Below are 15,865 nucleotides of genomic sequence, written 5' to 3' on the forward strand. Positions count from 1 at the left end.
AAAGCCTCGTGTATGGAACATCTCATAGAAATGAGATGAATGCCTGGGCATTAGCTCAAGTCAGAAAAATGTCACCCAAACAGCAGATGTATCCAAAGAAACAGTAAGTGGTGATACAGTTTGGGATCAGCTCATTACAAGCCCCTCCTGCCCAAAGCCGAATTAAGCGCCAGTGACCCTTAACCTGTGAGTAAAACCAAGTCTGTCGGACCCAATTACTGAGCTACAAGTGAATGCAAGGAGTTGAACTGATTTGAGAGGCATTCTACTGGAAGCATTTTATAGGTAGTGGAGTGCTTATATCCATTACCACTTCCTGCAATAAGAACTGTCATTCCTAATTTACACATAAATACAGGATAATGCAAATGCCTATAAAAACTTGTTTAAAAAAAATGATTACATGTACATGTTGTAGTTGTATATATATATATATAGACAAAAACATTTTGTTTCACTTCCATTACATCACCCTACTGCAGCGGTTCTCAACCTTTTAAGCTCAGCGACCCCTTTTTACAATCCCCCACGCTGCCGCGACCCCCCCCCCCCAACACACACATACAGAAATAAAAGAGTAGAAAATAACAATCCATATTTTCGATGGTCTTAGGCGACCCCTGGCAAATCGTCAATCGACCCCCAAGGGGGTTGAGACCCACAGGTTGAGAACCCCTGCCCTACTGAATAAATCATACATATAGTTCTATAGAAGATTTTAAAAATCTTTTTTCTTCATTGGTCTATGTGTATAAAAAAAATGTTTGAATATATAATTTTCTATACAAAAGAACTTTTTTCCAATGACAAAAAGTTACTGTTGGACCTAGTTTGACGTTATTTTATTTAAATGGCAAAACACCCATAAAGATAATATAGTTTTTAATTCAGATGTAAGACGGAGCACTATTTCCAGACTAAGCACTTCTCTTACAAAAAAAAAAAAATCCTAACAAATAAACTAATTACACAATATTATATTTATTATTGAAGAGAGATAAATGAATTAATACAATCTTATGGAATCATTTATTAAAATAAGCCAAGCTAATTTGCATAATTTATGCACATAAATTTCCAAAAATGTTTTTTCAAAACAGAACAAAATCAAAAAAGAGTTTTTAAAGAAGTTTTAGGCCTGAATAAGCCCTAATACAGGTGTTTAAGGAAACAATGCACATGGAGACCCATCAGACACTTATATAACATTAGTTTACTACTTTTCTTCCCCCCCATATACCATGGAAACAAACACCTTCATTTTGGTAACAGTGACAGCCACCCATTTAAGACCCAGGGATCTTTTTTGAGCTTTTTTGTTGGTCAGAAAGTTGATATCATATTTATTAATATCCCTGTTAAACATTTGAACTAAATTGATAGTAAAAAAAAAGAGCATAAAACAGTTTATGGGGTGCTAATCCTTTAGTGTTCAAATCTGTCTTTTCTATCCAGCTCCTTACCCTTACCTCTAAACCATGTTACCATGAATTGACATCATCAACAAATACTAGATCTAGATCTAGTAGTAGTGTAAAATTAGATCTAAATCTTTACTCAATACTGCCCTGATTTTTATTAGAGCTATCATAGTTTAAATAAAATCTGAGTCTTGGCTCTCATCAATATCACCGCCTGACATGTTAAAATTTTCACCTGTCACTACCTAACTTTAAAAAATCAATACAAACAAATTATCGTATAAAAACAGCGAAGGAAGCCGCTATTATAGTCTACTAATGTGTAAAAATAGTAAGAACTAATCTGATTGGCTGATACAAACACTAGCTAGCCAATCTTAGAGTTGGAAACATTGCGGCTGATATATTGGCCGATTCGTCTTTTTCAACTAATAGACTTGGGCCGATATATAGGCCCCGTTTTCTTAAGAAGGTTAAAGCCTCAACAAATATAACTCTTCCCTAAAAGAAAAACAAAAAAAAAAAAAAAACTTTTCCCTTTAGATAAATGTGTTTGTGACACAGTAGGACAATGCAGTTATATTCCACTTATATGCAAATTTATTAGACTTTTTCTCTTTAAAAAAAAATAAATATTTTTTGTTTGTTAATGTAGGTAGTTAGTATTACAGAAATTACTTTATTTAGTAATATAATTTAAAAAAAAAATTTTTTTTGACAAAAAATCTTAAACCGTTTTCATAGATGTGTTAAAAATATGCTGAATTGTCTTCTCCCTTACTGTGTCTCCTGTGTTTCTTACTATTAATAGTAAATAGTTGTAAAAATGGTGTATTTTTATGAAAAAACTGCTTGAATAGTTGATTTTAAAAATTATTTTTTTCGCTTTCAGAAAAGAAAAAAGTAGCTGTTGCATCAGAACTTTGAAAGGTCTAAAATATCATGTAGGATTTTCAATATCTTTTCTAGTTTAAGAGATCTAAATGGGACGGATGGACAGACAGACCACATAAAACTAATGGTGGCTATTCCCTTTTTGGGGGGCCTCTAAAAAAAAAACAATTTCAAATAGATTTTAGCCTTATTCAGCTGTTTATGATAATGTCAGGGACAAGAAAAAAAAAGTTTTCAGTCTTAAGCTTCTAAGTAAAAGTTTTAGAAAATGCATACAAACACAAAATATTCAGTATAAGATGGTAGCACACAAAACACTTTGTGTAAGATGGTAGCACACAAAATATTCAGTGTAAGATGGTACAACAAAGCTGCGGCAAAAAGTTGAGAACAATTAAGCAACATACATCAGAAAGGAAGCTCGGGCAGATTTGACTCAAATAGCAACTACAGATAAAACAAGAATTAAGTTTGAACACACAAGATAACATTGTGTATAGGTTAAAAAGTTGAAGCTGAAAATACTAAGACACATCACAGAGAAGCTTCTATGGCTGGATTGTGTTTGTTTGTTAATGGAAAGGCTATGAAAAAAATGTGCAAAAGTAACAGCTTTATTTGTTTTGATAGGAAGTTCAGGAAAAAAATAATGGGAGTAAATCAAAGTGACCAAAGTGAACCTGATGGCTAGACTCAAATGTTTAGCTGATTCTTAACATCAATAGGGTATAGAATGAGCAATAGAAAATGGTTCAAATACATGTAAGTGTGTGTTTTCAACTCACCACTGGGTGTATCCACACGAGCAACTGAAGTAGGTGACGCTGGGTCATAGAGATCCTGAGAAGATTTACTGGGTTTGACCTGACTAGATTTCTTTTGTTTAACTGAGTCAGATGGAAATGAAGGGGGAGGACTTTCCCCGTGCTTTTTATCCTTGTTTTTCTTCTTTCTTTTTTTGTGTGGAATCTCATCGTCATCATCTGAATCATGCCTTTGGGGTGAAGAAATGTAACAAACATGTGTATATATCTGTACTGTTGTGAGTTCACACTTAGCTTAACTAAAAATATGGAATTTTTAAAATATTAATTTCTTTTTCACATATGCATACACTGCAGCTAAATCATCTAATGGTGACAATAATCGATCTTGTCCAAGATTAAAACTAAAAATTTGTTATTGTCACTTTTAGATCATAGGAGTAACTTACTTTCTTTTCCCCTCTTTTATCTTTTCTGTTGATAATTCCTTATCAGGGAAGTTCTTCTTATGTTTCTTCTTCTCTTTCTTCTTGCTGAAAAAAATATAAAAAAAATTATTATGCACAAAAGTGTATGAAAAAAATGGACAAGGTAATCTCTAGCACATCCCCAAAGGAAACAGGAGGTATTTGGATCTGGACTTGTGGAACAATTTTTTTGTTTGTTTGTCATTTTGAGGGAGATTTTTTAAAAATACACAACAGTAAGAAGGGCTGAAAATGACTATTGTTAATAAAATGATTTGATTAGGACAGACTATGATTGATTAAGGATATGAGCCTTAAGTATAATCTTTCAAATCCAACAAGTTATTTGTAAATACAATAATAAGAAGAACAAACAAGCAAAATGTAAATTTTTTATTTTTTTTTTAAAACAAAGCTTATTTGAGGGGAAAAAACACATATATCTCAATATTGCATTTAAAAAAAGTTCTTTTTATTCTATATAAAACAAAATTAATTAAATATCACTAACTAATTAAATAATTGGTTAACTTTTTTTTTTATTGATTCATGTTTAGTACAACAAATATTTGTGTAAAGTTCTAACTTGATCCGATAATGGGTGAGGGAGAAATGCCAGTGAGTTGATATAAGCTTTGCAAAATGAGTGAATCTACTATTACCTTGATTTATCCTTTTTCTTTTTGTGAGATCTCTCTGGACTGCTCTCAGAATCAGAGGAATCAGACTGGCACAAAGAAGAAGAATAATTTAATGTAGTTGTGCTGTTGACAAATTCAAAGCAAGCTCAAGGAGCTTCAATACATAAAAGTCACACAAAATGGGAGAAAAAAAATCAATCTGAGGAAAAGAAAATGAAAAGGGAAGTAGCTTCTTGAACACAGTGAAACCTGTGGTCTGACTCATTAGGGAATGAATTCCAAACCTTTAGTCTGTCTACTGAAAAGGTTTATAGGCAATATGTTTTGAAGGGAAAATTAGAAAAGATAAATTTCATTATAAAATGCAAAACAAAGAAAACATTGATTACATTTTTTTTCTCCTATTTTTTTTTCTTCATTATGAAACAGTATTTATATCAAAAACCTAGAAAAGGTGAACTCACTTTTTTTGTATCTGTAGCCAAATCCTCTCCTGCTTCTAATGCTTTCAAAGCTCTCTGAATTTCCAAGCGCTTTTGCTCTAACTCCAATTCTTTTTTATCCTCAAGAGCTAAAAAAATTGTAAATCCTCAATGAACACAAATGTATAGAATTTGTTAAAACCTAATGCTAATTTAAAAACCAGTGTTTGGAACAGACTTTGCAAAAATTTTCCACACATGCATTTTTGAACCGGCCAATAGCAGTGACTCAAATAAGAAGTTGCTCAATTCTTTTTAAATTATGTAGAATTAATTATATTTAATATTTTCTCTAAATAATGTAACATATTATTTATATTTGAGCTTTACTGCACTCATACACACAAAATGCATGCAAGGCACTATTGTTTGTACATTTAGATCAGAGGACTTTGACAGCTTTCTGCAGCTTTATATCTGGTCCAGGCAGTCTTAGCCTTCTATAATAGATAATTGCTTTACAGGTATTGTAACAACTTCTCTCTCTCAAACAACTATCAAGAATTAATCAAAACATGCTTGAGTTTTTTTAAATGCTTCAAAAGTATGTTTATTTCACTGGTCATTAAACTGTACATGAATTAAAAGGAACTTTCCTTGGGGGTCACTAAAAATGCTTTAAAAAGTAAGTGAGAGACAGCTGTTGAATCTCTGAGATCTTAATAAAGCAAGAACAACCAGATGAGCAATGCTTTAGAGGGAGAGAATGTTCAATACTAAAACTGCATATGAGGCTTCCTTGTGTGCTTACTTTCATGCAGATCTACAAGTTATTTGCAAGAAGAAATTGTTTGGAAAATTCCCATCACTGAAAACCTTTTATAGTTATGTGATTCATGACTTTCTTGCTTACTGGAAAATGAATACATGTGATTATTTTGCTTCAACCATTAGGATGTCTGCCTGGTCTTATGGTATGGGTTCCCACCACCATCCCCAACTATCCTGCACTAGGATGAAGTGATCTTAAAATCCCAAGGAACACCCAAATCATGTCAAATAAAGATATATTAAGAAAAAATAGAGAAGTTATGTTTTATGGGAAACAAGCATAAATATAAGTTTCAGGTAGAACTAATAAAATTGAATTATACATCTTATGTATACAGATTCAACTCAATGTGTGTAATTAATGTAACCAAAAATACTGCAAAATGTAGGCTGTCAACTACCGAATATCAAGCATAATATTTAACCCTCCCATTTAAGGAGGAAAGAGAAAAGAATTAAGATTGACTAAATAAGCTAAGCTTTTTGATTGGTCTAATAAAAAAAAAAAAGATGCCAACTATGTTTTTTACATTTCTATTTCTTTTTTTCAAACTAGAAGTGGTTATCTAACCAAGAGGGCTCCAGTTTAGTTAGGAATAGAGCGTTTGACTTAAGCTGAGTTTTGTTTGTTAAATGCCTAAAGGCATCATTGAAACCTCTAAGATACCCTTACAGGTCCACAAAAGAGTTAGGACCATAGTGCTTTAAGCAAGCTATAGAATTATGAAGGAGTGCTACAAAAAAGTTAAATATTAAAATGATTTTTAATTTCCAGAGCTTATTAATGCATTGTTGGACTTATGGGGTTTTACCCAAGGAAACACAGTAATCATAATAAATTGGTCAACACTTACCCCCTATTGACCAGCCATCAGAATCTTCTCCAGACTCCTCATCACTGCCACCTGCCTTACCCCGCACTACCACCTGAGATTTCACTTTGGTCTCTCTGTCTTTGCCACTTTTAAATTTTAGCTTCAGACTATCAGGACTGTTTTCTTCTCTGTTGAAATAAAGAGGAATATTACAAACAAATCTTTTAGTAATAGAAGTATGAGCATTTGCAAGCTATTCCATTGATTAGCGGTTTTTAAAGTGTTAAAGAGTGTAGTGGTTTTTAAAGTGTTACAGAGAGTAATGGTTTTTAAAGAGTGTAGTCTTGAACTAGGTGTAAACAAAAATAATGAACAAATTATCATTTTAAATGTCATAAATATAAACAATGAACTCTCTAAATCCTAAAGTGGTTAGAACAAGTTACACAATCAATGGGACTTATAGTGCTTTACAGCTTCAACAAACTAACATGTTACGAGTATAATTCATGAATGTATAAAAATGAGCTAATAACAGTTTTTTTTTTACCTTTTTTTTCTGTCTTTGCCTGGATGGGAGATAATACTGTGGTCTTGAAAATCAAAACCTGATCTTGCTTTCTGTTAAAATAAAAAAAGACTCAATCATTTTTAAAAAAGCATACAATTTGTATGCATAATGATTGTAAAAATAATTGCATTTTTAAAATTCATATACAAGTATCACTATATACAATCTTTAATACTTGACAAATATATTTAAATCAAGTGAAGTCAACAACTTCAATTTGATGTCAATAAGAAAGACTTATAATGTCATAACTGTATTTTTTTTTTAAATTGTCATGTCATTAAAAGATGTTATAAGTTTCCTTTTATTTTAGTTTTTTTTTTAAAGAGAAAACTGCTGACTCGCAAAAAAAAAACAACAACAAATCTACAAGTTTTGTCTTCTGTATCAACAAATAAACATAAAACAAAAACTGGGCTAGTATATGAACTACTTTTAATTTCAATTAAGCTCTAAATGCTCAGCTACTTTTTTTTTGTTGAGTTCTTTTCCTATCATTATATGTTACTCAATGTGGTGATAAAAAAGAACATTATCCAACATCAAATGATGGACATAAAGACTCTTTACAAAAATATCAAGACAAATGTTCAGCTTTTTGATCCTACACTCTCACAATCAATAATGATCTACACTATCAATAATACATTAGCATTAAGAGATACTGATCAAAATAAAGAAAATACTTTTCTTTTTTTACAATTAGCCACAATAAAATTGCTATAAAAATGATACAACTACAACATTGAATTGCAAGGTCAAAACGTCAAGTTAGCAAGTTTATTTACAACCGTATCAAAGACGTTTTTTTTTCTTTCAAAGAACTGGTTTACCTATCGATAACAAAAGATCTATAAAAGTCAATATATTTTTTTATTGAAGGCTTTCTGCATAAACAGTGGGTGCACATTTGATATAATAAATACATTTATTAATTTATGGAGCATATTTAAATTGGCGTACTGACTTCAACTATCAGGTTCAAAAATACTCTCAAATTCCTATGGGAAATACAATTAGCTCAAAATAGCTTCAATGAAACCTCCTGACAGATATTACCTTTTGTTTACATCACATGGCTGTGTAAAACTACTGAAAGTCAAAGAAGGGAAACAAAAGGAGATATATGGCTCTTTGGAACATCGGAAAAAAAAAATGTAAAAGAAAGCAATCCGGTGCAGTGGAACTTCATTCTTAATTGACAGTCTAAACATAAGAAAAAAAACAACAACTAAAAAACTGAGCTTTTATATTCATCTCTCTAACTGTAATTACACTCATGGAGTATAATTTATACAAAGACTAAAAAGACATAAAGAAATGCCTGGGTCGATCTTAACACCCAGTCAGCCCCTGGCTACAATGACCAAAATGGTGTTTCTACAAGGCATGTATTGTATATATTTTGAGCACGCTTTTATATGGCATTGAATCATGGACTCCCTATGCAAAGCAAGAGAAAAAATTTAATTCATTTCACCTCCAAAGGATCTTGAGACTCAAATGGCAAAAAAGAGTGTGTAACACTAAGATAAGATACTTGCTTGAATGGGTTTTCCTAGCATCTTAACAATCCTCAGACAAAGCCAACTGCAATGGTTTGGTCATGTCCACCAGATGGACAATTAGTCACAGTAATATCCTGAAAGTCATCCTATATGAACAACTCACAAAAAACTGGCCATCCCAATCTCCAATATGTGGATGCAATCAAACAAGACCTTAACGTGGTAGACATTGATACTGATACCCAAAACCACATTATGTGGCGAGAGATGATGACCAAGAAAGCTATAGACAGCAAAAAAGAATTGGCTTCAGCCCAGGAAGAAAAGCATGTCAAAAGAAAAATGTCTCTACTAGACTAGTAATACAGATCTATTTGCTAGATAGAATCTTAACTTCTTATCTTATAGATATAGACAGGGTTAGTAGGACTTTTTCGTGACAAAATTTTAGGAGATTTTAGGATTTTTTTAAAAAGAGGAAATATATGACACATGCATGCACACACATATATATATAAATATATCAACATAAACATGTGTGTGTGTGCATGTGTGTAATACAATAAAAAACATGTACATAAAACTATCTTTTAAATTAATTATTGGTATTCGAATGTGGAGATCATTTTATAAATATCTTGTCAACATCCCACCTGGAACAGAAACACATGCATGCACACACACATATATATAAATATATCAACATAAACATGTGTGTGTGTGCATGTGTGTAATACAATAAAAAACATGTACATAAAACTATCTTTTAAATTAATTATTGGTATTCGAATGTGGAGATCATTTTATAAATATCTTGTCAACATCCCACCTGGAACAGAAACAATGTCATTAGCTGTGGTATGTCCACAGTAAATGTAATGAAGGATATCTTATAATCAAATAACAACCATAATGTCATCCCAAAACCTAAAACATCCATTTTTTTTCAAATATTTTTTTAAAGAACATTATAAATGGTTACCATTCCAGTTTTTTCTAATAAGAAACATTTTTAGAGATGTCAAAATAATGTATATAGGTGGAAATGTACATTTTGTTTATCTTATAGAAACTAGACTCATGGTGTGTTTTTGAGGAAATATTTAATACTCTTAGAAACTGTGCTTAAATCCTCCTCATTTACATATGTTTTCTGTTCAGTCTTAGATAATAAAAGCAGCATACAATGGACACTAACACAATATTTAGAGGACCTGGATTTCGCCGATGACATCTGCCTTCTCTCCCATACACAACAAAATGCTCAGACCAAACTCACCAGACTCTCAGAAATAGCGAAAAAAACTGGACTTCTAATCAACAAAAAGAAAACAGAAGTTATAGCGAAAAAGACTGTACTTCTAATCAACAAAAAGAAAACAGAAGTTATGAGGATCAACAACAGACAAGAGAACCCAATCATGCTACAGGGAGAGAACATCCTTGATACGGACCACTTCACTAATCTGGGAAGTAGAGTTAGTAAAGATGGCGGAGCTGATGATGATATACTAATTCAGATCAATAAAGCTAGGTCTGCCTTTTCAACTCTTCAAACAATCTGGCGCTCTAAGGCATTATCTCTACATAACAAAATATAACAAAATACGAATCTATAATACAAACGTTAAGTCTGTCCTTCTATACGTTCAGAAACTTGGAGAGTCACTAAAACAAATATGGAAAAGCTCCAGACTTTTGTTTACAGATGCCTACGCCAGATATTAGGAATTAGGTGGCCAGAAAAGATAACTACTATTGATTTGTGGGAGAGAACTAGACAAAAGCCCATAGCCCAAGACATCAAAAAACGAAAATGGAGCTGGATAAGACACACCCTGCGAAAACCAGCAAACAATGTTGCAAGGCAGCATTGTGACTGGAACCCACAAGGAAAGAGGAAAGTGGGCAGACCCAAGCAAATCTGGAAGAGGTCAGTCATCATTGAAGCTGAGGGTACTGGAATGACATGGGAACAGATGAAGAAAGCCGCTCAGAACCGAGTTCAGTGGAGAGGTGTGGTGTAAGTAAGGACGGTCCAGCTACAAGATCGGAAGGGGGGGGGGTATAGATAAAAAAAACTGCTCCTCTACTACTCTAAATTTTTTTAACAATGTGTGGTTGGGAGCGGGTAGCGATTCCACCTAACCCCTTCCCTCTTTTCATAAATCCACTAGTATTACATTCTGTTACGGAGTCCAAGCCAGTTTCTCTCTCCTACCATACTGTACTGGTGGCTATTTTCCCCCGTTTCTTCTTCCGCAGCTCCAGAGAAATCAAATTATATATTTGTGATCTGCATATTCCTAAAGGGAAACTGATGGTTTTTCAAATTTGAGTTATTGACATATTTAAATTCTGCGTAAAAAGTTGTAATAGCAGACCTGCCTACCAAAAAAAAAAGTCCAAATGTGTAACGCTGGTGGTCAAAATGCGTATTTTGGCACCAGAATGTGTACGCGACCCACTATTTTGTCATATATATATATATATTATATTAGATGTCATGATTAGATCTCTACAATCTAAATCTAGACCAATAGAATAGAGATAATATCTAGACTAGATCTGGATCTATGTCTATATAATGAATATAATCTACTCTAGATCTGGGCTCAAGAGTGTTACCGATGACGTGGATCCGCTACAAACGTAGGTCTACTCCAAACTTTCGTAGGCCTACCTTCATCCTTGATCTATTCTATATTAAGACTTAGAATCTAGTCTAGAGTCTAGACTAGATGTTAGTAGATGTTATCGATCTAGATCTAGTCAATCTAAATTCTAAATCATACTATAACTAAATTGGATCTAGATTGTAGAGTAATGTAGACTCTAGCTAGATCTATTCCTGTATAACAAGTTTAGCCTAGTCTAGATCTAGACATATCTACAATGGTACTCAATGTGTTTTGAATCGATAGCACTTCAATATTTTTTTCTATACAAATGAATACGGGAATCAGGGACTTTTTTTTGTTAATGCACCAACATAATTAATTTCTACTAATGAACTTACACAAAAAAAAAGTCACGTTGGTGTATCAGCCAACTGACGGTACCAACCTGGTACTAACCTGCCACTCCCTCACTCTCGCGTTCTTCATTTCTAGACTAAATCTAATTGCTATTAAGAACCAATCAACGTATAGATCTGGACACATTGTGTTCCCCTACCTTTTCTGTTCCCCCCCCAAACAGGACGGCTTAGCGTGACCTCCGTGACCGCTCGTAAGCTAGTCAAGAGAGGGGAAAATAATATACGAAATGCGTAACGCGACTGGTTAAATTCGTATTTGCGTACTGACTAATTTTTTGGGAGATTTTGCTTAACGAATACGCATTTTGCGTAATGGTAGGCAGGTCTGGTAATAGTAAACATTTTACCATTTTTTATTTAAATGTTTAGAAACATTTATATTTAATAAATTAGTGAGTAAATTCTTCACATCTAAAAAAACCCCGGGGTTCTTTGAGATTTTGTTTTTTAGCTAAGTCAAACGTCACTTCCCTCAACAATACTGAAAGAGAAACTACATTTAACCAATCGTATCGCTTCATTTTTCATTCTTTGGCTTTTAGGCTTAGTGACGGTCTAGTCCACAGCTAGGGTACAGTTATATATATAGAGAGAGCTCTAAAAGCATTAGGGTAACCAACTCAATAAAAAAAAGTAACATTTTCATCTAAGCCCCTCCCTGTCCTAAAAAGTAAATAGATTGTGTGTCTGACTGATTCTAACAAACTGGTCAGTGTACTTTTAAGGCTAGTCTAGACTATGTGTAGTCGAGTGATAGTGTTTGTGTGTGTTGAGTGGTCAGGCTACAAAATACACACTGCCGTGGTTAGTAAAGCATGTAAATCTACTTTTAACAAGCATTATTTCTTTGCTTACAAGATCTAGATCCAACTGCATAAACGAAAGATATATTTCTTTTAGGAGAATGTAAACTTTACTGTATGGTCTTTCGTTATACAATAAGTTAATAGATTAAATTAAATAATAGAAGGTTAGTGTGACGTCACATAGAAACCATGTAAAAATCTGAACGTTTTGGATGCGCCGAAAAATTACGTCAGCAAAATCAATTACTAAGTTATTATTCAAATTATTGCAAATTTAAAAAAAAGAATAATATTTATAATATATATTCATTATTATCTGTAAATCAAAACACATGATATTAATTATTATATTCAAAATTGTCAAAACCATTGAAGTTTCCCTTTAAAATATTATAAAAGAAACCTGATTCTGAGAAATATATAAAATTAATATAATATAGCATTATTATAGGACAATAAGAGAAACCTGATTATCATTCTGCATATCTACTCTAGCCGCTAGCCACATAAACTAATACTAATACCTTGTTTACAGCTAAAACTAAAGACTAAAACTAAAAGTAATACTAAAAATAAAGTTTAAAAACAAATCAAAATAACAAATCAGTCTAAACTAAAACTACTCTAATCAGAACAGAACTGAGATGTCACTTTCACTTACTTTAAAACTAAGTTCTAAGTCTAAGCCTCTTATTTAGTTATTAGTCTTATTAGATTAGTCATCATTAGACTCATTAGTCTTACTAAACTTATTATAATAGTGTCAATAGTGAGAAGTACTTTCTGATCTTTCAAGACAAGAAGATTAATAAAATGTCAAATCTACCTCATTCCTTTGCGTACTTGCTCCAGGGCCCAATCGATCAAAAACACTTCTACGATCGGATTCTTCGTCTCCGGCATTGGACTCTTCAACTGTAACTCTTCTCTTCGATTTATGTGTCACTGCAGGTTGTGATCTTTGCAAATGTCGAGGAAGAAATTTTAGTTTGGCGTCGTCGTTCGCCATGTTTTTCAAGTATATTAAAAACAATAACTAGATCTAAAATACTTCGTTTCTTTGAGCTATATATATAGGTCTGTAGATATGTAAATTTTACATTTTTACATGTACAATTTGATAGAGTATAGAGGGACTCTTTTAGTCTTAGGTCTACATAAAATAAATATTATAGATATTATAGAATATAGATATATAGTCTAGATATCTAGACTAGATCTAGATTTAATATTCCAAAAAAAAAAATTATACGAAAGGAAGAAATGTGTGAATGTAAGAGGGCATTTTTTATCCTCCGTTGCTTATACTATATCTTATCTTCTTATCTTATATAATACAGACGTTATTTCAAAAAAGAAGATGATTACGTCCTACGTGTCATGCATTTAGTCATGCATATTAACCAATGACTTAAACTCTGCCAAGTCACTGGTTTTCCTGGCTAGCTCAGGCAACCCATTCCATGCTCTTTAGGGAAGAAGGAGTATTAGTACAAATTTGTCCTAGCATATGGGACGAGGAATGTGCCTTTATCTTTGTGTCTTTCAGAGTATTTTATTAAAATTCTGTTTTTGTATTTGAAGATTATGGCTACTTATAGTTAGGTTAGGCCTAAAAAAAATTATATATGTATCATTTGCAGGGCGCGCGCATGCCTATTTTCATATAAAATAGTCAAAAATCAAACTAACAACAAATTACAGACCTAATAGGCCCTAATATATAATACTAAGTTTAATAAGAAAAGAGAGTCATTAGATTTTATTTGAAGGTTTGATTTATATTATCATGGGCTTAGCCGGCTGACGGGAGAGGGTAGGCCGCCCCCCCACCCCCAATGAAATTCCACACTTTTTCCCAGTGTTACCCAAGGGGTTGGGGGAGGAGCTAAAAAAACAACTCTTAAATAAATAACTATCAAATCTAGTCACCAAACTCCAAGAGAGTAAGCCAAAAAAAAGGGGGGGTGTATAAAATAATAAAACTCGAATCAACCCCTCTAGAGCGTTTTGAGTTTAACCCCCCCCCCCCTCCAGAGGGTTAACATTTTTTATATATTATAGATCACAAGATAAATTAGATAATATTCATATTTCTACGTGGAGTTCTATAAACATCTATTCAGAAAATAGATTATTTAAATTGTTGCAAAAACGAACTTACGGTATAGCCTACGACTTTTCTAATGAAATTTTGGTTATTCTTCAAGGATTTCCCGATATGAGCACTCTACACGCGGACGTTTCTTTTAACCCTTAATACGATATTTACTTATCATTCAAACGAAAAGCATTAATTAAGGCTCTATTAAAGGATAGGCCTATATACGTCTTTATTTCTTCGAGCATGGACCGTAACATTGTTTGCCTAGGAAACGACCCGAAACCACGTGATTGGGAAAAGCGGATGATTTTTACGACCTGATGTGCATTGAACAGCTAGGGAAAATTAATCAGAACAGCGCGCTGTATTTCTATACCGCTCTGATAATTCCACGCAGCCATTGCTTTGAGAGCTGTTCCTTGGCCCTTGAGACGAGACTAACAGCTCGTTGTTGGTAATCCCACTGTTTGCAAGACCATTAGGGTCTATATGAAATTTGGAAATTACTAAAAATAAAGAATTCACCAGGTGGTCATTTCTATAGATCAAATCAGATTTGTGACCTCATTCACCAATCGTAAACAAACAACATTGAGTCACGTGCTTGTCCATCTGTTCTATACAATTTACGATCTAATTTTAATTAACAATGGTTATCACGTGAAGGTTTTTTTTGGTGAATGTGATCCAAGATTTTGTCCTTGGCTCTAGAATGTGGCCATAAAAGGATATTCAGTATGGAGTAATTTCTTTTACCTGACAACACAAGAATCAATAAAAAAAAATTAACCAATTAGTTAATTAACTATTGGTAATAAATTACTTTGTTTGGTATCTCAAACAAGTGAAAGAAATAGTACTTGACTGAAGTAGTGGTATAAGCTGAATTAGTTCTCTTTATATTAGGCTGCCTTCCAGACTTAGTGAACACAAGCATGAAATAGAAACAATAGATAACTACATACAATCTTCCATGTTCATAGACTCTTCGCAAGCAGAGTGGTTACCGCGATTGCTTGAGAAGGCTGAGAAAATAGTACTTGACTGAAGTGGTGGTATAAGCTGAATTAGTTCTCTTTATATTAGGCTGCCTTCCAGACTTAGTGAACACAAGCATGAAATAGAAACAATAGATAACTACATACAATCTTCCATGTTCATAGACTCTTCGCAAGCAGAGTGGTTACCGCGATGGCTTGAGAAGCATGAGAAGTTTTAAGCCCACAAGTTCGAATTCAGGTCTTACTCTTTTTTTTTTTAAATTTGTTTTTATAAATGCTTTTTTAGCGGCCCCCGAAAGGGGAAAAGACGCTATTAGTTTTGTGCGAAATGTCTGTCCGTCTGTCCATCCGTCCCGTTTAGATCTCGTAAACTAGAAAAGATATTGAAAATCCGACATCACAATATTTTAGACCATTCAAAGTTTTGATGCAACGGCTACTTTTTTTTTTCTGAAAGCGAAAAATCTAATTTTTAAAATCAGTTATGCAAGCAGTTTTTGTAAAGAGAAAAAGCTAATTAGCATGCATTATAAGTTAGACCTAATTTAAAATAAATAGTAATCTTATAAACTTCATTTTT

The 15,865-nt window shown here is 33.0% G+C and overlaps 1 protein-coding gene across 2 annotated transcripts in view; it reads right to left on the reverse strand.

Annotated features, from left to right (window-relative positions):
- LOC106055614 (serine/arginine repetitive matrix protein 2-like) overlaps window positions 1-13,226 on the reverse strand; it is a 37,356-nt gene extending 24,130 nt beyond the window's left edge. For both annotated transcript variants that reach the window (XM_013211936.2, XM_013211935.2), the window contains exons 1-7: window positions 13,007-13,226; window positions 6,806-6,876; window positions 6,295-6,443; window positions 4,652-4,758; window positions 4,209-4,273; window positions 3,529-3,612; window positions 3,101-3,309 (exon numbers count right to left, since the gene is read on the reverse strand). In XM_013211936.2, coding sequence (XP_013067390.2) covers window positions 3,101-3,309; window positions 3,529-3,612; window positions 4,209-4,273; window positions 4,652-4,758; window positions 6,295-6,443; window positions 6,806-6,876; window positions 13,007-13,189 — 868 coding nt within the window. In that variant the 5' untranslated portion in view covers window positions 13,190-13,226. The remainder of the gene's footprint in view (window positions 1-3,100; window positions 3,310-3,528; window positions 3,613-4,208; window positions 4,274-4,651; window positions 4,759-6,294; window positions 6,444-6,805; window positions 6,877-13,006) is intronic.
- Between the last annotated feature and the right edge of the window lie 2,639 nt (window positions 13,227-15,865).

The sequence above is a fragment of the Biomphalaria glabrata genome, chromosome 15 (assembly GCF_947242115.1).
Source record: "Biomphalaria glabrata chromosome 15, xgBioGlab47.1, whole genome shotgun sequence".
Lineage (NCBI taxonomy): Eukaryota > Metazoa > Mollusca > Gastropoda > Planorbidae > Biomphalaria > Biomphalaria glabrata.